General features: G+C 45.5%; 1 protein-coding gene across 4 annotated transcripts in view; it reads right to left on the bottom strand.

Annotated features, from left to right (window-relative positions):
• The window catches only part of DIAPH3 (diaphanous related formin 3), a 555175-nt gene that overhangs the window by 384328 nt on the left and 148996 nt on the right, over positions 1-21851 (bottom strand). For all 4 annotated transcript variants that reach the window (XM_050947581.1, XM_050947589.1, XM_050947561.1 and 1 more), the window contains 3 exons: positions 15603-15721; positions 15428-15492; positions 14157-14261 (listed from right to left, as the gene is read on the bottom strand). In XM_050947581.1, coding sequence (XP_050803538.1) covers positions 14157-14261; positions 15428-15492; positions 15603-15721 — 289 coding nt within the window. The remainder of the gene's footprint in view (positions 1-14156; positions 14262-15427; positions 15493-15602; positions 15722-21851) is intronic.

Genomic DNA, 21851 nt, shown 5'->3' with positions numbered 1-21851 from the left:
CAAGTAGGGCCGTAAACTGTTGACGGGACTCCTGGGGAAGAAGCTCGGTAAACTTCCCCATGGACACCCACGTATTCAAGTTATACTGACTTAAGAGGGCTTGTTGGTTTGCCACCCTAAGTTGGAGGCCCCCGGCTGAGTATATTTTGCGGCCTAGGAAGTCCATGCGTCTAGTCTCCTTCGCCTTAGGAGCTCATACTTGCTGGCCATGATGCTCCCGTTCGTTCACTGATTGGACAATCAGAGATCAGGGAGGTGAGTGAGTGTAGAGATATTCGTACCCCTTTGAGGGGACCATATATTTCCTCTCTACTCCCCTAGCTGTAGGTGGAATTGAAGCTGGGGATTGCCAAATGGTGTCCGCATTAACTTATATAGTGCAGATGAACGAGAGAGCCAATCTAGTAGGTGCATCAGCCAATAAGATGTCCACGACTGGGTCCTCTATTTCAGTGACTTCCTCCATCTGCACGTTCATATTCTGAGCCACCCGCCTCAAGAGGTCTTGATGGGCCCTGAGATCGATTGGTGGAGGGCCTGAGGAGGATGTTCCTGCTACCGCCTCATCAGGTGAGGAGGAGGAGGAGAGGCCCGGGACCAACAGTCCTGAGGTGGGTCGTGTACTTGAGGGGCGTCATCTGCATCAGGTGGAACCTCAGTGACTGCAGATGGAATTGGAGCCTCGTCCGTGCCTGGTCCCAACAGACTGCCTCAGTAAGGAGTCCCGGCACCGATCTCTACCGGATGTTCCTGCAGGGGTGGGCGGCTCATTGTAGCCTCTAGTACCCAGTGTTCTGTCGGGGCCAACCATTGAGCCACTGATGGGGCACCTTGGGCCTGGTGGTATGCTCATGGTGTCCAGAAGGACCAGTGATGAGGCTCTTGTTCGTGGCTGTGTCTCTCCGGATATTGACTGGGATAGTCAGAGTCACGCTCCTGATGGTAGGATGCACTACCAGCGTGAGACGATACCGATGTGTGTCTTGAAGGCCACGGTGGTGCCGAGAGACCCTGGGAGGGTGCCACTGTTCTTGACGCTCAATCCTGGGGCGGGGAGCGGTACTGGGAGCTATGGGGGTACTGCAAGCGAGACTGGGACCTTCTACCATACCGGTGCCAGGAGGTCGACTGGGATCTCCAGTCCCTTCGTCTGGAGCAACTGCGGGATACATGGTACCAAGATTGGTGCAGAGAGCCGGATCGGTACCAGGAGTATCTGTCCAGTGAACCAAATGTTGAACGTTGCCGCGAGTGTGACCGATACCGCGATGGAGAGTGGTGCCGGGACTGCAAGCGGCACTGGGAGCAGGAACGACGCGATCGAGAGCGTCTGCGAGACCGTGATCTGCAATGATGTCTCTCTGGTGGACCGACAGAAGGAGGCCTTACCAGGGCAGGCTTGCTGATGGATTGAACAACCCGCACCGGCGGTGCCGGGGGTTGAAGACGTATAGGCTGTCATAGCAATGAGCTCCCTTGCCGTAAAGAAGGTCTCCTGCGTAGAAGGGAGAGCAAGCTCAACCGCAGCACGAGCCAGGAAGCTGTCTGGCACCAGACTCAATGGCCCTTGTGGGACTGGAATCTATGGTGCCGCGCTACGTGGAGCTGTAATCTGCGGTGCCAGCATCGACGGTGCCGCAGCGGATGACGGTGCCCGATGAACCGTCTTAGACAAGCGCTTCTTCTGCGAGGCTAGAGTCGGAGCACTATGTCGTTTCCCAGTTAGGAAAAGGGAGTGGAGCCAAGGACTCGGTGCCGGGACTCCTTCTCGGTACCGGAGTGATCCGGTGCCGAAGGGGAGCTCCTTACCGAGGCAGCCTGTTGGGCGCTCGGTACCAGTGTTGCAGGACTAAGTGCTGCCTCCATGAGAAGCTGCTTCAGTCAAAAGTCCCGCTCCTTCTTCGTCCTTGGTTTAAATGACTTGCAAATGCAGCACTTGTCAGCAAGGTGGGATTCCCCTAGGCCCTTGAGGCAAGAGTCGTGAGGATCCCCTATTGGCATCGGCTTCTGGCACGCTTAGCACAGTTTGTATCCCGGTGCCTTGGGCATGGGCCCGCACCGGGGTGGAGGAAAGGGGCTAATCCCTGATCCTCCCTTCAACTATATACAGTAACTATGAATATAAGTACTAACACTAACTATAACTACAAGAACTCGAACTATAAAGACAGTAAAGAGCAAAGAACTACGAGAAGCTAGGGATGTGGAGATCAGCAAAGCCGCGCTCCACAGTTCCAAGACCATCATGGGCGGTAAGAAGGAATTTAAGGGCCGTTGGGTCGGCCGGGGTATATATTCGGGGCTATAGCTGCACCACTCCAGGGGGCGACCCAGCCGAGCCACCGAGTGTTGCTAAGGTAAAAATCTTCCGACGAACGTGCACGCAGGGTGCGCACACCTAATTGGAATCTATGAGGAACAAGCACTTGAAGAAGAACCAAAGAATTATAGAACAGCCAGCCTAACATCTGGAAAGCTATTGGAGGAGAGAAAAAATCATTTTTTAAGCACCAACAGGATAATAGAGTTATGAGGAACAGCCAACAAGGATTTGTCAAGCACAAATCATGCCAAACCAAACTAATTTCCTACTTTGACAGGGTTTCTAACCTAGTGGAGGGGCAGGATAAGGAAGGAGAGAGAAGAAAAAATGGTTACTCGCCCTGTAGAGTAACTGTGTTTTCTTCAATGTGTGTCCCCCTATGGGTGCTCCACTTTAAATGCACTAGCAACCCCTGCACTTTTGATCAGATTTCTCTCATAACAGTGTCCATTTGGCCAACACATGCATGTTAGTCAGTCTCATACCCTGTGCCATTGTTATATAACACCGCACAGGTAAAACGCCCTCAGTTCCTTCTCTGCGGTGAAGCTCTATGACTCTGAACTCTGAAGCAGAGAGAAAGGAGGGTGGATAGTGGAGCACCCACAGAGAGAGACATCTCAAAGAATCACAGAGTGAGTAACCATTTCTTCTCTGAGTAGCGTCACTACAGGTGCTTCACTCTGGGTTCCTACCGAACAGTATCCTCTAAGATGGGGTGGCTTCGGAGTCGAGTCCAGTACAGAGGAGAGTACAGCCGAACACAGTACCAGAGTCTGAGTCATGAGTTATTGCACAGTATTTGATAAATGTATGTATGTATGATAAATGTATGCTGTCCAAGTAGCAGCTTTACAGTTTTTAATAATCTGCTCATTCTTGAGGAAAGCCTTAAAGGCGGTGATGGATCTTGTAGAATGAGTGTGCATATTCAAAGATTTGTTGAAGTTGGAAGACTGGTAACAGGAGTTAATGTAGCCTGATATCCACTTGGAAAGCCTCTAGTTAGACAGATAGATCAAAAGGGCCAGCAAACAAGACAAATAACTTGTGGGTCTTTCTGAAGGGCTTTGTCCAGTGTAGATAGAAGGCCAGGCCTCTCCTAACATCCAAGGAGTACAGCAGTGCCTCCTGGAGATTTAGATGCAGTTTGGGATAGAAAACAGGCAGATGAATTAGCTGATTAAAATGGAAGTATGAAGAAATCTTAGGTAAAAATTTGGGGTGGGGTCACAGAAGACTGAAGAGGAGAATGCATCAGGCCCTCTATATCTCCAGCCCATCACCCCAACATGATGGCTATCAGGAATGCTGTCTTCAGTGACAAATGGAACAGTGAGCAGATAGCCAGAAGTTCAAAGGGTGGTCTTCTGAGACATTTAAGGACCAAATTGAGGTCCTATATAGGAGCAGGACATTGGACTGGCAGATAGAGATTTCCCAGCCCTCTGAGGAAACTCACTGTAGTCAGGTGAGCAAAGACAAAATTACTCTCTGTTGGTGGGTGGAAGCCATGCTGGCTACTAGTTGGACCTTTATGGAGCTCATCAATAGACCTGAGGTTTTGAGAGTTAGCGAGTATTTCAATATATTCAGAAGTGATCCAGTCACTGGAGGAATCTGTCTGTGGTCATACCACCTTACAAACCGAGAATACATGTAGTGAGTAGATTGTTTCTTGCTGTGTAATAATACCCTTTTTACATCTTCTGAGCACGCTGTGTCTCATCCCCAGAAATGAAGTACCATGGGATTGGGATGAAGAATATTCCTGCTCTCCTGGGAGACAAGATGAGAAGCAGAGTGAAGAGTAAATCGGACAGCAAACAGCCAGTTGCATCAGGTAAGGATACCACATTTGTGTAGGCCAGGTCAGAGCTATTACCATGACTCTGGCTTCCTTTATTTTGGCATAACTTTGGCTAATTAGGAGAGTTGACAATAATGCACAGAGTAGGAAAAAGCATCCCCTAGGGATTGGTGACGCTATTCGCCGCTCAAGTAGAAGTGAGTGCATTTCTTGCTTGACTCTGTGGAGTGTCCACTGATGGAATATGTAAATATTCTGAGGTCTATTTCCCACTTGTGATCTTGGAAGAATTATCTTCTGAGTGCATATATGGTCACATTTTGAGAAACTAAGAGATAGGCTGCTGTGGTGATGATCTGGTTGTATATGCACTGTTGCCAAAGCTTGACAGCCTCGGTGCAGAGAGAGGGGGAATCTCATTCCACCTTGGGAACTGATGTAAAACTTGCATGGCTACGATGCAGGAGGCTGAGAAGAGGACCACTTCCTTCTCTGAAATCTCTGCCACCTTTAGTATCGCTCATAGCACCTCATGGAAGAAAGGAATTAGATGGAGCAGGATCTCTGGGCAGTGAGACTTGCTGAGTTCTCTCTTGTAGATGGGTGTATAAATTAGGGCTGTCAATTAATTGCAGTTAGATTTAATGTAGGTACATTTTAGAGTCCTTTAATGTTCTCAGAGACTCGTCCATGATATCTGCAAATAATGAAGACCAGGAGTCCCCAACGTGGCGCCCACGGTGGCATCTAAATGCGCCCGCGTCCTGGCCCGCAGTCGAGCATCCGCTGAAATGCCACCAAAATTTGACAGCATTTTGGCAGTGATGCCTCTGGATGATGTCACTTTCCCACCAGATGAAAAAAGTTGGGGACCACTGACTTAGATTCATGAAAACAAAGGCCTTCTTCTATACTCTAGACCTCTTTCGGGAATCCAGAGAGTTGGAGCCAGGAGGCTCTTCTCATTATCACTGCTATAAGCGATCAAATGGGCAATGGTATCAGCAGCTTCTAGGAATGCTTGTAGGGTTCTCCTGGCAATTATCTAGCCCTTTGCAATAATTGCATGGAACTGATCCATGTGTTCTGTCAGTAGATGGTCCATGAAAGAGGTCAGTTTGGTGTATTTCACATAGTTGCACTTTGCCACCAATGCTTGGTAACTGGCAATAATAAACTGCAGGGAGGCCAAGGAATAAGACTTTTTCCCCAGTAGATCCAGATGCTTGAGGTCTTTGTCATGAGGCGTGATTTTAACATGATACTGCCTATCGTATTCATTCACTGTGTCAACTACCAAAGAGTTAGAACCTAAGTCCTTTGCTGGGACACAATACTTCTTATCCTTTCTTTTTCATGTAGGCAGAATAGAAGCTACATTTGCCAGATGATCTCCGCTCGGTCCAGAAGAGCCTTATTAAGAGGCCAAGCAAGTTGATGGGAAAAGGTTGAATACCTTATGATAAGATTCTGTCAACTACTCAAGAGGAATCTGTAGAAAGTATACCACTTTCTTGACCAGGTCCTGGAAACATGCATAACTGGTTGGAAAATTGCTCCCAAAGAGTAGTTATCAGTGGGTTACATTCAAACTGGAATGGCATATCAAGTGGGGTCTGGCAGGGATCAGTTCTGGGTCCAGTTCTATGATTTAAATAATGGCAGAGAGAGAGAGTACACTTATACATATGCAGATGATATGAAGCTGGAAGGGGTTGCAAATGCTTTGAAGGATAGGCTTAAAATTCAAAAGAATCTGGAAAAACTGGATAAATGGTCTGAAGTACACAGGATGAAATTCAACAAGGACAAATGCAAAGTACTCCACTTAGGAAGGAATAATCATTTGCAAACATACAAAATGGGAAATGATTGCCTAGGAAGAGTACTGAAGAAAGGTATCTGGAGGGTCTCATGGATCAGAAGCTAAATATGACTGAACAGTGTAAGGTTGCAAAAAGAAAAAAAAAAAGCTAACACCATTCTGGGATGTATTAGCGTGAGTGCTACAAGCAAAACACTATGAAATTCTTCCATTCTACTCAACTGGAGTATTGTGTCCAGGTCTAGGTGTCACATTTCAGGAAAAATGTGAACAAACTGATGCAAGTCCAGAGAAGAGCAACAATAATGATTAAAGGTCTAGAAAACAACGTTTTCCATCTTTCCTCATAGGTCATGATTGTTTACTCTGGGGGAAAAACTGAGAGGGGACATGAGAACAGTTTTCAAGTACATAAAAAGTTGTTCAAGGAGGAGGGAGTAAACTGTTCTGAGGATGGGACAAGAAGCAAATTAAATTGCAGAAAGGGCAGTTCAGGCTGAACATGAAAATAAACTACCTAACTATCAGGGTAGTTAAGCACTGGAATCGACTGCCTAGGGAGGATGTGGAGATTTTTAAGAGCAGATTAGACAAACACCTGTCACGGATGGTCTAGATAATACTTAGTTCTACTATGAATGCAGAAAACTGGACTAGATGTCCTCTCAAAGTCTCATCCAGTCTTAAGATTCTATGATTCTATGTTTAAAATCATCCACCAGAGAGAGAGGAGGAGGAGGGATGACTGCTCCTTCCAGAAATGAAGAAAAGAGATAGGTTCTAGGAGATATCCTTTGATTAGCTCTAGCTTCGTGTTCCACAAGGGATTCCTCTGGAGGATCAGGCCTTGTGGAGGGAGTAGGTGAGTCTGGTTCCTTTTCTCTATGGTGAGTGATACGCAACACTCTGGAAAACTGTTGGTGATAAGCCACACGGGGTCCCAATACAGCCAGGGAGGAAGTGCATAAGGCATAGGAGGCGGCACCCAAGCTTGCTATCAGCAAGACATTGGTGGTAAATGTGGACTGTGCAGAGCTGCAGCTTCAGCAGAGGCTTCTGGAAAGGGACCTCTGTACCAATGAGGAGGAGAGCCCTGAACTGACATTTTAGACCCAGGAAAGTCTTCATCAGAATCCTCTTCCTCAAGTTTATTCAGGAATGGTGGAGCACCTGAAGAGATCTGAGGTGAAACAGTTAGTGCCAGGCAAAGTTCAGGCAATCTGGATGTTCTCTGTACTGACAGCACATCGGAGTCAAGGAGCAGCAAGCTGAGTCTCTCAGATACATCCACGTTCCAAGAAAATCACAACTCCTGCAGTACCGCGAGGGTTATCAGTATCAAGACTGAAGTTTGCACCAAGGTAATTGTGGCTGGGGATGCTGATGGTACCAAAGGCTTTGGGCGCTTGGAGGGGAGTGCAGTTACTGGTGCTACCAAAGGTCTCAAACTCCAAGGAAAGCACACATGGAACCTGAGTGGGCTTCTTAGGTATCAAGGAAGAGTTTGTCTTGCCACACCGGTCCACTAATGGTCTTTCCAACCCTGTGGCCTTGCAGTCTAGCTGTGCTCTGGGTCCCTGAAGAACCAGAAGCCTCAACGGTACCTGATTGAAGAGCCAGTGGCACTGGGATAGCAGAGGAGACTGATGAACTTGGCTTTTTCAAGGTAGGCTCTCTATCTGGTGAGCAAGGGGCACATTTTTTCAAGAACCTATGAGAAGGGAATCTCTCCCCCTCAGATGCCCTGGAGGTGTGAGGCTGTGATGTTGTAGAGGCAGTAGATCCTGCTCGGTGACCTTTATTCTGAGTAAGAAGCTGGTTGTAGAGAACTCTCCATCACAAGAAGATGAAGCTCTCTCTCTTTTTTTCTGGCTCTTGATTTTAGTGCCAGACAAAAGTAGCACTTCTGAGCAATATGTGATTCCCCAAGGCAACAAATACACTGGGAGTGCCCGTTGTTGACCAGGATCACCTTCCAGCAGGACAGGTAACACTTGAAGGCAGGAGAACCAGGCATAACCTCTCAGTAAAAAGAACTAGTAACTATCTAATACAGTGATACTCAGACTGAGGATCGGAATCTGCAAGTGCCTCTTTAATGCGTCTCCTGTGGTTCTTTGCAGTACATATTAAAACACTGTGTGATTTTATTATTAATCCATCTAAATTAACAACCAATCAGGATGCTTTTACTATGTTACTAACCAATTGTATAATATTTGATCAGTAATTTTGCTGTGAGAAAATATATATATATATATATATATATATATTGTAAATGAAACAATGAATTCAGATTACTGTGGCTCATTTGAGTAATGCTGATTGTTAATTTGGCTGCTGAAGCACTGAGGTCCAAGTATTACTGATCTAATATCTACCTAAATACAATATAGAAAAAATAATAAGATTTGTTTATGAAAAGAAAGAAGCTTTAACACTGTAACTAGCTATCAGTAAGAACAGAAGAATAGAGTTCAGGAAATTTCAAAAGGACAGCACAGTTCCAGGTCAACGTGGTTGAGAAGGAACTGAAGACTGTTTGCCTGCACAGTGCTAGCTAACAGCATGCAGCACAAGACAGACATGGGTGGGCCCAATGGATATTGCTATGAGAACTCTTTGATCAAAGGCACAGGGGATGCCAGCATGCCCAGAGTGGAGTACCCACAGGGACACTATTCAAAAGAAGGAGTAGACGTGAGATATACTGAATTCAATCAAGCTTTTGACAAGACCACAGTCAAAGAGTAGTTGTGAATGGTTCACTATCAAACTGGGGTCCCACAGGTGTCAGTCCTCGGGCCAATACTGTTCAATGTTTTCATTATTTATTTGGATAATAGAATAGAGTTTATACTTATAAAATATGCAGAGGACACCAAGCTAGGAGAGGATGGAAGCACTTTGAAGGACAGGATTAGAATTCAAAACCCACTTGACAAATTGGAGAACTGATGCCAAGTACTATACTTTTGGGAAGGAAAAATCAAATGTACAACTGCAAAATGGAAAAAAAACAGGCTAGGTGGGTACTGCTGATAAAAGTGGATCAAAAAGTGAATATGAGTCAACAAACATGATACAGTTGTGAAAAAGGCTAATATAATTCTAGGGAATATTAACAGGAATGTCATAAGACATGGAAGGTAACTATCCTGGTGGTCTTGGCACTGGTGAGGCCTCAGCCTGAGTATTGTGTCCAATCCTTTAGGAAAGATGTGGACAAATTGGAGCGAGTCCAGAGGAGAACAAAAAGTAATACAAGGGTTAGCAAATCTAATCTGTGAAGAAGAGGAAATAAAGAAATGCTTCATCTCGAGAAAAAAAGATGTCGGGCAGGGAGGCCCCGAGACCTGGTAACCATGGTCTGAAATGTTAAAGGCTGTTATAAAGAGGACTGTGGTCAGTTCTCCATTTCTACTGAAGGTAGCACAAAAAGTAAATGTCCTAATCTGCAAAAAGGGAGATGTAGGTTAAATACTAGGAAAATTTTTCTAACTCTAAGAGTAGTTAAGCACTGGAATAGGCTTCCAAGGGAGGCTGTACAATTCCCATCACTGGAGTTTTTAAGAGCAGGTCATACATCGGTCAGGGATAGTCTAAGTTTACTTAGTCCTGCCCCATTGCAGGCAGCTGAACTTGATTTCTCAAGGTCCCTTCCATCTCAATATTTCTATGACTTTATGGTTAAGTAAAGGATAGGAAATACTTTTAAAACAAGGAAACAATGAAATATCAGAATGCAATAAATTGTACAAAAACTGCTCTATTCCTTTAAAATGTTTGCCCTTCTCCAAGTCCTTTGGGAGCTCAGCTGTCCTTCTTGAATTCCAAAAAATAATGGTCAATTCTGAAACTGCTTCACCTTGACTAGTAGGCCTAAGGTACATTTTTCAAACTCTGGCTAATAAATTAAAAGCAATAATTAAGAATATATATCAATGCTACAAAACAGCTGGGGTACAGAGAGAGTGTAGACGGTCCGCCCACGAGAGCTGGAAGGCATCAGAGAAGGAGTCCATGAAGTATCCACATCGTGAACAAAACTGATATATCCTGTTCTGCCTGGTGGGAAACAGGTCTACGTGGGGAAGCTCCACCTTTGGAAGATGGCATTGATGACTTCCAGGTGAAGGGACCTCTCATGGAGAGAGGAAAAGGCTCTGTTGAGCTGATCTGCTGGTATGTTTCAGGCTCCTGGGAGATGCATCACCTTGAGGTAAAAGAAGTAATTCACACAGAAGTCCCACAGCCACAGGGCTTCCTGGCACAAAGCCAAAGATCTAGCCCTTCCCTGCTTGTTGACATAAAACGTGGATGCAGTGTTGTCTGTCAAGACCACTTCGCTTGAGAGCTGAGGAAGCAACACTTGGTCAGGGAGTTCAGGGCACTACACTTCGCTTTATATGTAGGGAGAGTTCTTCATGGGACCAGAGGCCCTGGGTCCTGATATTGTTGAGATGAGCTGTTTACACTAGATCTGACACATCCAAGACCAAGCCTATCAATGGTTATGGGGCAGTAAAGGGTACTCCTTCCATTACCAAACCTGCGTCTTTCCACCAGATCAGGGAAGCAAGGATCAGGAGTGGGACTGACTACTGAGTGTAAGTGCTGTTTCCTTGGGGAGTAGACTGACTCCATCCACATCTGGAGGGGTTTGAGACTAAGCCTTGCATACTGTACCATATAAGTTCACACTACTATGTGTCCCAATAGTTTGAGGCAGACCCAAGCAGTTGTTACTGGGTGGGCCGTAACCTTGGATATCAGGTCCAACATAGTCTGGAATCAGGCCACTGGCAGGGAGACTCTGGCTTGGGTCGAGTTGAGCTCTGCCCCAAGGAACTCTATTTTCTGATCAAAGGATAAGATTTGACTTGTGCTCATTTATCGCAGGCCCAGCACTTAGAAGGTGGCCTGGACTTGTACTGATGTTATGCCATACCTGAGCCTGTGACTGAACTTTGATCAGCCATTTGTCAAGGTACGCTTGCACACCTCAGCGACTCAGGAAGGCTGCTACTACCACCATACACTTTGTGAAGAGCTATGGGGCTGCCAATAGGCCCAAGGGAAGAGTGGTGATAGTGGCATTGACCCACAATAAACCTAAGAAGTCTTCTTTGGCCATGGAAGATAGAGATATGAAAATAAGCATCCTTTAAGCTGAGGATCCTGCCTCCCGGGTCCAGAGGGGGAATGATAGAGGCCAGAGAGATCAAGCAGAACCTCAGTTTCTTAATATATCTGTTGAGGTTATGCGGGTCCAAAATAGGCTATAGGCCCCCTTTGTCCTCCAGGATTAGGAAATACCAAGAGTAAAACTTCTTCCCCCTCAAGCCTCAGGGAATGTCCTCTACGGCCTCCACACGTAGGAAGGATTGCACCTCCTGGGCGAGGAGTTGTTTGTGAGAAAGGTCCCTGAAGAGGAAGGAAGGGGGTGGATACAAACGAAAGGGACCCAATGGTCCAATGTTATATATAACCACACTGGGATGAAGGGTGACAGACAGCCCAATGACAAAAGATTGGCCAGATCCAGAACTGAGACTGGTACAATGCCCAACGGCACACCTTCGAAAAGGTCTAAAAGTCTTTTAGCATCTTTTTTCTTGGGGGTAGCACTCGACTGCGCCTTCCCGTCCTGCTCATTTGCTACCAACACTACCGGGAACCCCAGGAAGGGGTGAGAATAAAGGTGCTTAAGCCTGCTTGCCGGTACATAGTATTTCTTCTCTGCTCTCTTTAGGTGGAGGAAGGGAGAGAAGATGGGGTTTCTACAGCATTTTCACTGGTAACATCATCACTTCATTGATGGGCAAAGCCACTCTACAAGGCGCAGCTGCCATTAGTGATGTTGATCAGACTGTGTGCAGACTTCTTAAGTGCCTCAATCTCCAGACCCAGGTTTGCAGTGACTCTGTTCAGGAAATCCTGGGTGGCCCTGAAATCATCCTAAGGGAGCAGGTTACTGGATCCTGCCACAACCGTATCTGGGGATGAAGAAGAAGAGGTTTGTAGCGGAGAGACAGTACCTTCCTCTTCCTCTGCCTCCACCATGTCCATTGGGATCACATCCTGGAAAGTGGCACCAGGGTCGCTATCGGAATCAGGGTCCAGTACGTCTAACAAACAACTGAGGATATGTGGTGGGAAGGGGAGGTGGGTCGGTATTGGGAGAAACCCCCAAAGGTTCCAATATAGCCACTGCATCAGCCAATGGCTAGGTGACAGCCAGATGGCCAGTACTAAAGTCTGGTGGACTGTAGGCTGGGTACTGGTATTAAGGTTTTGGTGAGGTGAAGATTCCCCTTCGGACTCTGAAGAGGATTCTTCTTTGGCACCCATGATGGAGCAGTAACCACTTCTGCCACCATGCAGTGCTGGGGGTCCACGGACAGGCAGAGGTTGGCGACTGCTGTGCTAGGATCATGAAAGGCTTGCCCCTAGACAGTGTTGAGGTGATCAGTACCAAGAAGGAGCTCAGCACTTCCTGCTCCCCTCAGTCACCAGCCATCTTGGTTGCTGGGGGTATTTGTGGGGTCAGCAGAATTGGGAGAGACAGCAAGTCCTCTGCTGCTGGAACACCTCCAGTGTTGAAGGAGGAGGCTGATGCCTGGCATCACAGCTGCTTCCGGGAGTCAGCAGTGGGTCCCAAACTGGACTCGGAGCTCTACATGGAATCGGCAGCACCATCAATGACTCACGGGAGAATGTGTGGCCAAGAACAGGTCTGAATGAGCTGTCCATTCCCCACTGGTCCCTTTTCTGCACCGGAGAGCACCCTCTCACAGTGCACTCTGATTCTTATGCTTCTTCCTTAGCACCACAAACAGGTAACAGTGACAGGAAGAGCTTGGTGCCGGGGGAGTGCTCCACACAAGTGTCGAAGTGCTCAGCGCCAATTCAGAACGGCTCAGTTCCAAGACTGGTCTGAGGGCTGCCTCCATGATAATGGCCTTCAGCTGACTGTCTGTCTCTTCTAGTGCATGGTCTGAAGTCCCTGCACAGCTGGCACTTATCTTTAACATGAGATTCCCCCAGACACTTTAGACATATAGGGTGCAAGTCACTCACTTGGATCAGCTTGTCACAAGTGGCACATGGCTTGAAGCCTGGGAACAGGCGCATGCCCAGCCCATGGGGCAAAAAGTCCCAAGACACCAGGGACAACTATTTACACTACTATATATGCTAACTCTAAGAACTATATATACTAACTACAATAACTATATGAAGAATGAACAGAAGAAAGTCCAAAACACCAAGAAAGAAGCCCTGCCGCACCAAGAAGGATCGTGTCAGGAACCATCCTAGGAGGTAAGAAGCAACGGAGAAGGTGCAGGCTCAGTGGTACCCCTTATACCAGCCAACATGTGGACGACTCCAGAGGGCACTCCGGCAACAGTGCACGCTGCGTGCACACTTAGCCTGGAACGTACACAAGCAAGCAATCAAAGAAATATATTTCACTGTCTTCCTACGTGTACATGTTACCCAAGGAGCTGTGCTTCTAGTCAATGTTGAGATTCTATTTCTTCTACTCCTGGCTACAAAACATTGGGAAATCCTTTGGTTATATGGTTTTACTCTCTAAATGTTAAATGTGCAGCAGTTGTATGTAAGTTATCTCCTTTAAAATCTGGATTTACTCTCTTTTTTGTCATCTTTTAAAATCTATTTACTTTTGGAAACTGAAAAATTAGAAAAAGTGTTCCCATTCAGCTGGGGGTTCTCTTTCACTGCAGGATACCCATTGCTGAAGGTTCAGCAAAAGAAATTGCATGAGGAATAATTTCCTGTGGTGAGATAAAGATCAGTGATAAATGCCAAATCTATGAGTAGAAGATTTCTTATCCTTTGTGGTCAATTATTCAGGAAATGTGACAAGAAAAATAAAACCCAAATGAAATATAAGGAACTAGTTTAATTAGCAGAAGCCTGGGTACAAAACAGGGATCAACTGGGAGTTCACGCAACTAATTAAATGTTATACTACAATTCTTTTTAATAAAGATTTGTGGCACACGAACAAAAGAAATGGGTAGTAAACTATGTTCTGAAAATGGATTCTTTTTTTCTTTTCTAAAATTGCCCACATTCTATTAAGGACTGAAAAGATATTAAATGAAGTATGCTTGTTTCTAGCAACATTATGGTATAGAATAATGTTATTTAATATTGTCCTTTACCTGGGATTTAAAAGCCTGTAATTCTGCTTCTAGTGCATTGATTTTTTCTTCTTTTTTCTGCAGTAGGGACTGGGTCTCCTGATGGACTACAAATTCTTTCTCAAACTGAAAGGGAAAAAAAACACAACATGAGACCATACCAGATATTATCAACACTGCTATGTTGCTTCAGAAAATTATAATATTACCTTAATCTTTCAACACAAAATCAATAGCTTTCTTAACAATTAACTCTTGAATATTTTAATCCTCAAGTGAAAAATCATAGCAATTACTAGTGCCAAGAAGAGAGGGAACACTTAGCAAATTTCATCCAAATATATCAGTTTACTACAGTATCATGTATGTTTAATGTATGAAATGTGATGCATTAACCCAACAAATTACAGTAAAGTTTTGATGTCCAGGCGTCAAACTAATACTTTACTTAGATCAGGGGTAGGCAACCTGCAGCACGCAAGCTGATTTTCAGTGGCACTCATACTGCCTGGATCCTGGCCACTGGTCTGGGGCCTCTGCATTTTAATTTAATTTTAAATGAAGCATCTTAAACATTTTAAAAATCTTATTTACTTTACAACAATAGTTTAGTTATATATTATAGACTTATAGAAAGAGACCTTCTAAAAATGTTAAAATGTATTACTGGCACGCAAAACCTTAAATTAGAGTGACTAAATGAAGACTCGGCACACCACTTCTGAAAGGCTGACAATATCTGACTTAGATTATACAGTATTTGATTAAAAAGACTTTTCTACAAGGTAAAAACTGTCTTCAAAGATCCGTTTGGGAATACTATCATACCAAAACTTAGAGTTGTTTATGGAGATACACTATTCAAGAATGTGGTGTAAATGGAGAAGTCTGACTTAAATCTGAGAGTTACAATGTATTCTGTTTCGATTATAAAATGTGTCAATTTTTATTCTCAATCTCAGTTTATTCTACTGGGTAAAAAGTTAACATACAACTCTAGTCATATATAAAAGACTTGAATTTCTCACTATCTAAAGCTAAGGTTTGCTGTTTACAAATTAAAATAAAAATCTACCGAGTATTTGTAAATAGGGTCAGAATGTAACTTACTTTGCACTAGATCCCTGCCTTCTACTGCATATGACACACATACAACACATTTGTTCACTAATTAATAAACATGGTTACTGGAAGATAAAAATATATTGTCAATTGTCACATCTGCAGTAACCAAATTTATATAGTAATCAAGTAAACCATACTTATGATTAGAAAACTTCAAAATTACTTACTTTCCTGGAAAGTTCTGAAGCTCTCTCTTCAAATTCTTCTATTTTTGCTTTATCTACACAAACATCTAAAACCAAAGTTATAAGATTCTTAATTTTATACATCATTTAAACTCTTTGCTTTTTAAAAACACAAACACGTTTCTACAAAATAATCATTTCTAAAAACTGATCTCACCTATTAAATGACTGAAATTTACATCTAACTTTTTACGGTAGGTGAAATCTGGGTCTGTTCCACTTCGATGCAATACTATCTGGGACACACACTCTTCAATTAATTTGAAATACTGGGGTCTAAGGAAGGAAACAGAAGGAAGACATTTTATAATGTGTTTACTTGTCAGTACATACTTATATTAGTGTCACATATCAAAGGTATTTCAGAATGAATACATTAGTGGCCAAAGCATTTAGAATGACTTAGTTTCATAGAAATATAGTTTTCAATCCCAACAAATTAACGGTATTTCACCATTCAAGGACAAATACAGCTGAGCCAGTGGATCTCAAACTTTTTAATGCAGCACGGATCAAATCCAACACAAATATGATGCCATTTAAATAACGTAATCTCTCTGACACCTGCAGCAACTGGATATGTTCTTCACATATTTTCAGTTAAGTAGTTTTAACCTTAAATGTAACTGATTTTTTTCCTTTAAAAACATCCACCCTTGTTTCGATCTTCATTTTCTCTCCCTCCACCCATAAGTTCTGTACTGCTTTCCCCCAACTCTCCTATCAGCTAGCCCTCCTCTATCTTTGCATATATTTTCCAGCCTACTAGCCCCTCTCTTCTTCACATGCACTCAGCAGTTTTTTTTTCTTCTCCTGCATGTGCTCTTCTACTGCCTGGTCCTCCTTGCCCTCTACTTGCCCACTATGAATCACAGAGCTGAGGGATGTAAATGTTGGTAAATAGTGGAACTTGTGTAGAAAATAGTCTTCCTCTTGGTAGAGTCTGACCAGCAGCCTAGAAGACACCTTCTCTTTGTGGCAATGCCACGGATCTCAATATTCTACCTCCACCTTATTATGGCTAAGCAGATGATCCCATGTAACAAAAAAAAAAACAGCTGCAGCTTATTTAAAGCTGTTGTACATTTCAAAGTTGCTTATCAAATTAAAGTTTTGTTCTTAAATATCAGGATGGGATAGTCTCTAGTCATATCTAGTATTCCTAAAGTGAGTGCAGGCTAGAAACACTGCAATAGAACGGTTACTCACCTGTTCTGTAACTGTTGTTGTTTGAGATGTGCTGCACATATCCATTCAATGTTAGGGATGTACGTGCCCAGTGTACTAAAGCCAAAGTTTTTCCTATAGTGGTACGCAAAGGGGTAGTGCATGCACCCTGAGCCTGCTTGTATTTCCAGCTGAGGGTATAAAGGACAGAGCCACCCCAACCCAACGTGAACTACTTCTGGACCAGGTGATGGCCACCAGAACACGGTCAGAGAGAAGTAAACATGCGTATACAGTCAGCACCTCAAAAGGTGGACCTATCAGAGATGATGAACTTAAAAATCATGTCCCAAATGCTATAGGATCCATGACAAGTAAGAAGAGTATCTATAACTATCAAAAACCTAATCATGGGATTCAAAACCATTAGGAAGCAGAGACTACAGACAAGTGAACTCTCAGGGAACTAACTGACAGACCCTGTTTTTTTCAGGAAGAGCAAATGCTCCAAGATGTCTTGCGGCTGGTCTAGACAGCACTGCAGTCTGGACTATGGCGATATGATTTGTAGAGTGTTCTAAAATGTTACGCTTGAACTGCCCCAAATACACCCTGCTTCAAAGTTAGAAGTTCAGAGACTTTTGCTTTAGCAATATCCATAGGGTAGGTTGTGGTGCCCTCTGGAGAGCCACACTCGTGCATCAGTATATCAGGCACCGCCAGACCTATGCCCTCTCAGTTCCCTCTTGCAGGCAACTGCCACAGGGGCATGAAGGCAGATAATGGACTGGACATGAGCAACAAATCTCGAAGAAAAACAGTTATGAAAGTTGGGTAACTGTTTTTTCCTCAAGTGCTTCCTCATGTCAATTCCATTCTAGAGGGCTCACAAGCAGTATCCCTGGAGATGGGCTCGGAGTTCACAGATGTGTAGCTTATAATACTGCTCTACCAAAACCAGCGTAGTCTTGGGCTTGCTGGGTAAGAGCATAGCAAGACGTGAATAGAAGACCAGGTGGCAGCCCTACAGATACCTGGAATTAGCACATGGGCCAGGAAGGTCGCTACCGAAGCTTGGGCTCTAGTTGAGTGGGCGGTTACAATCACCAGTGGAGGCACCTTTCCCATATCATAGCAAAATCAGATGCAGGCGGTGATCCAAGAGGAAATTCTCTGAGTGTACACAAGACAACATTTCATCCTATCCGCCACCACAACGAACAGCTGTGTCAACCTACAAAAGGGCTTGGTCCTCTCCATGTTGAAGGCTAGCACTCTCCTGACATCCAGGGAGTGTCACCTATGTTCCTCCTCAGACTTATGAGGCTTTGGGAGGAAGACTGGCAAAAATAAGTTCACAATTTCACATAAGCCAGGAACCACCTTAGGAAGGAAAACCGGATGAGGCCGCAGCTGGACTGGGTCCTTGACAAACACTGTATAGGGCAGCTCACAGTTAAGTGCCCTAATCTCTGAGACCCTTCGGGCACAAGTTATCGCCACTAGGAATGACACCTTCCAGGAGAGCAGAAGGAGGGAACAGGATACTAAGGGCTTGAAGTGAGCTCTCATGAGCCACCCAAGCACGAGATTCAGGTCCCGCAGAGGGACAGGGTCCCAGACCGGGGGGTAGAGTCATTCCAGACCTTTCAAGAATCGGACTGTCATGTTATGAGTCAAGACCAACCTGCCCTGGAACAGAGGGTGAAAAGCTGATATGGCTGCCAAATGGTCCTTAATTGACAAAAGGGACAAGTCCTGGAGCTTGAGATGCATATGGTAATCCAGGATTGACTGCAGCGAAGCCTGCTCAGGCCTAATTCCTTAGACCAAAATCCAGCACATGAATCATTGCCATTTGGCCAAACAGATTGTTCTAGTGGAGGACTTTATACTACCCAGTAGGACCTTCTGGATGTGGGCCAAGCACTCCCACTCTTCAGCAGCTAACGATGCAGCAACCAAACTGTTAGGGGTGGCACTGCTAGATACGAGTGCAGGAGCCTGCCATGATTCTGGAACAAGAAATATGGCCAGAGGAGCAGGTGCATGCAGGTCATGATCAACATCTCCATCAGCATGTCAAACGAGTGTTGGTAAGGCCAAGCCGGGGCTATCAGAATCTCATTGGCCTTGTCCTGCTTGATCTTCATGAGCACTCTGAAGCAATGGCACTGGTGGAAAAGTGTATATCAGAGCCTCCAACCACAAAAGTAAGGTGATGTCCAAAAGGGATGTCAATTCCCCAAAATGAGCAGAACAGGTGACATTTTGTCCATATGGGGAGATTCCCACTTTTGGAAAATCCTGCTGACCACCTCACAGTGGAGTGAACATTTCTATCGAGATGAGAAGGCTCTGCTGAGGAAATCTGCTAATACAATCCTGGTTCTGGGAAGATGCACTGCCACAAGATCATTGGCATGCTGCACACAAAAATCCCAGAGCCAGAGCGCTTCCTGGCAGAGACATAATGACCTGGCTTCACCTTGCTTGTTGATATAAAACATTGTGGCAATATTGTCCATCAGGACTTGAACCACTTTGTCTCGTAGGTGGAACCAAAATGACTGACAGGCCAAGCAAACTGCCCTGAGCTGTTTGACATTTATGTGAAGGGAGCTATCAACCCCCAACCAGAGGCCTTGTGTACTGCGCTTACCCATGTGGCCTCCCCAGCCCAGGTCTGAGATATCGGAAACCAGAGTTAGCAACAGGGAAGAGGGTCGTGAAGGCAACTCCTTGCAAAACCAACCTAGAGTTCAACCACCACTCCACACACAACAGAATGTGATCTGGCACTCTAACTACCCAATCTAGATTGTGTCAGTTGGGGATGTAGACTGACATCAACCACACCTGTAGCAGCTGAAGGTGCAGCAAGGCATGATGGACCACATAAGTACATCAACCACATGACCTAGCAACATTAGGCAAGTGCAGGCAGTGAAGAACAGGTGGCCCCTTATATGGGAGATCACTTCTGACATGGCTTGGAAACAGGCCTCCCAAAGGAAAGCTCTGTCTTGTGAGGAGTCGGGGACTACTCCAATCAATTCTATTCCTTGCACTGGTATGAGGCTTGATTTTTTTTCATTTATGAACAGGCCCAGGTGTTTCCATCTGTTGCAACCATATCGAGACTGTTTGGCCTGCCTTTGACAAGCCAATCATTGAGATTAGGATAGACCTGACCTCCCGATGCATCAGGTAAGTGGCTACTGGGACCATGCATTTTGTAAGTACCCACAGGGACAATAAGAAGCTAAAGAGAAGTGCTGTTAAATGGAAATGGAATTGGCCCGCCATAAAACAGAGGAATCATCTGTGTCGTTGGAAGACTGAGATGCAAAAATAAGCATATTTCGAGTTGAGGGCAGGGTACCAGTCTCCTGGATCCAGAGAGAAAATGACTGAGTCCAGTAAAACCAGAATCTAGATAGGGAATGATGAAGGACAGTGAAACCATGCACAACTTCAACCTCTTGAGGTATTTGTTGAGTTGCCGTAATTCCAGAATGGGTCTCAGGCCCCCTTTTGCTTTTGGGATCTGGAAATAGTGGGAGTAGAAACCTTTCCCCGTCAGTTTCTGAGGGACCTCCTCCATCGCCTCCCGTTGTATGAGGTTGTCTACTTTCAAGGTAAGCCGTGACCAGGCTGAATGATACAGATAGAGATTGTTGAGGAAAAGAAGGGGCAGATCCAAGGAGTTGACTGGGATGTATGCGCAAAACGCACACTTCTGGGCCCCATGGTGTTTCGCTGGGCCAGGTTCTGCAGATGAATGTGAAGAGGAAGGACACCGGCGACTAAAACTAGTGTTCCTTCTGTGTGCAGACCACTGCCAAGGCTGCCAAGGCCTTGGCGGCAGGGATGGCCAGAATTTTTTCCTAGCCAATTGAGGTTTATGCAACCCCACTGAGCAGAGGGTGGCCTGAGTATCCTTCAGACTGTGCAACCTCATATCCATTTGCTCCGCAGAGTCTCACTCCATCAAACAGGAGATCTTGTATCAAGGACTGCATGTCCTGGGACAGGCCTGTGGTCTGAAGCTAGTAAATGCACCTCATGACCACTTCCGAGGCGACCATCCTGGCCATCAAACCAGTCGTATCTCAGGCCATCTGGAGGGAACACAGAGCCACTGCTGTACGCTCCTCAACAAGGGCCCTGAATTCTTGGGCCACCTCCTGTGGCATGGAGTCCTTAAACTTATGGAGGGAGTCCCACAGGTTAAAGTTATATCTCCCACAACAGAGCCTGCTGGTTCACGACTCTGAATAGGAGACTGGCTATGGAATAAAATATTCCTTCCAAAAACGGTCTAGTCTCTTGGCCTCCTTATTTTTGGGGCTGGAACTAGAATGCCCTTGCTTGTCTTTCTCGTTGGCCACTGAAACAACCAATAACCCTGGCAGGGACAAAATACTTCTCAGTCCTCTTGGAAGTGGGTAGGATTGAAGACAGGGTTTGCCAGAGGGCTTTGGAAATCTTTAGAACCTCCTTGTGCACCAGGAGGGTGACATATGCAGGGGTCGATGCAGAGATCATATTAAATAAAATAGTCTGATTTCTCGGCGATCTCTTCTGCCCTTAGGCCTATGTTAGTGGCCACCCTTCAGAGCAGGGCTTGGTGCTTCATAAAGTTGTCTGGTGGAATAGTGTGAAAGGGCCCTGCCACAGCCTCATCTGGAGGGGATGAGGATGATGGAACCACTTGGGGAGGGCCCAGGGCATCATCCCCCCATGGAGGAAGGAGTTCTCATGCTGGGCACCTGGAGCTCCACCTCAGCTTCTGCCTGTGCCTCATGCACCAAGCCCAATGCCATCAGTGCCACTTGATGATCGTCCAAAGCAGCGACCGACTATTGGTGTGACCGGGGCATCGGAATAACTGACATGCCCCACGCATTCCAGTAAGGCCACTGCGTTGGCCACTGGTCCTACAGCCACGGTGGCATCACTGAGGTGGACACAGCATTAGGAGAGGAGCCCAATCACGCTGGTGATAGCTTGGCAAGGAGTTGAACTCTCTCTCTCTACCAGAGAAATCCTCCTCCAGTGACTATGGTGGAGCCGTCAACACCTGAGTCTGGCGGCTAACCTTTGCCATGGGTGAACAGTGCCTTGAGTAGGCAGACTGGTGCTGTGTTAGGGAGCATCTAGGTGACAGTAATAGTCAGCGTGAGGATGATCAGTGCCAACCATATGGTGACCAGCACTTCCCTCTGGGAGAGTC

This window comes from Gopherus flavomarginatus, chromosome 1, assembly GCF_025201925.1.
Source record: "Gopherus flavomarginatus isolate rGopFla2 chromosome 1, rGopFla2.mat.asm, whole genome shotgun sequence".
Classification (NCBI taxonomy): Eukaryota; Metazoa; Chordata; order Testudines; family Testudinidae; genus Gopherus; species Gopherus flavomarginatus.
The sequence above is the reverse complement of the archived record's forward strand: the minus strand, read 5'-3'. Positions and strand labels throughout refer to the sequence as shown.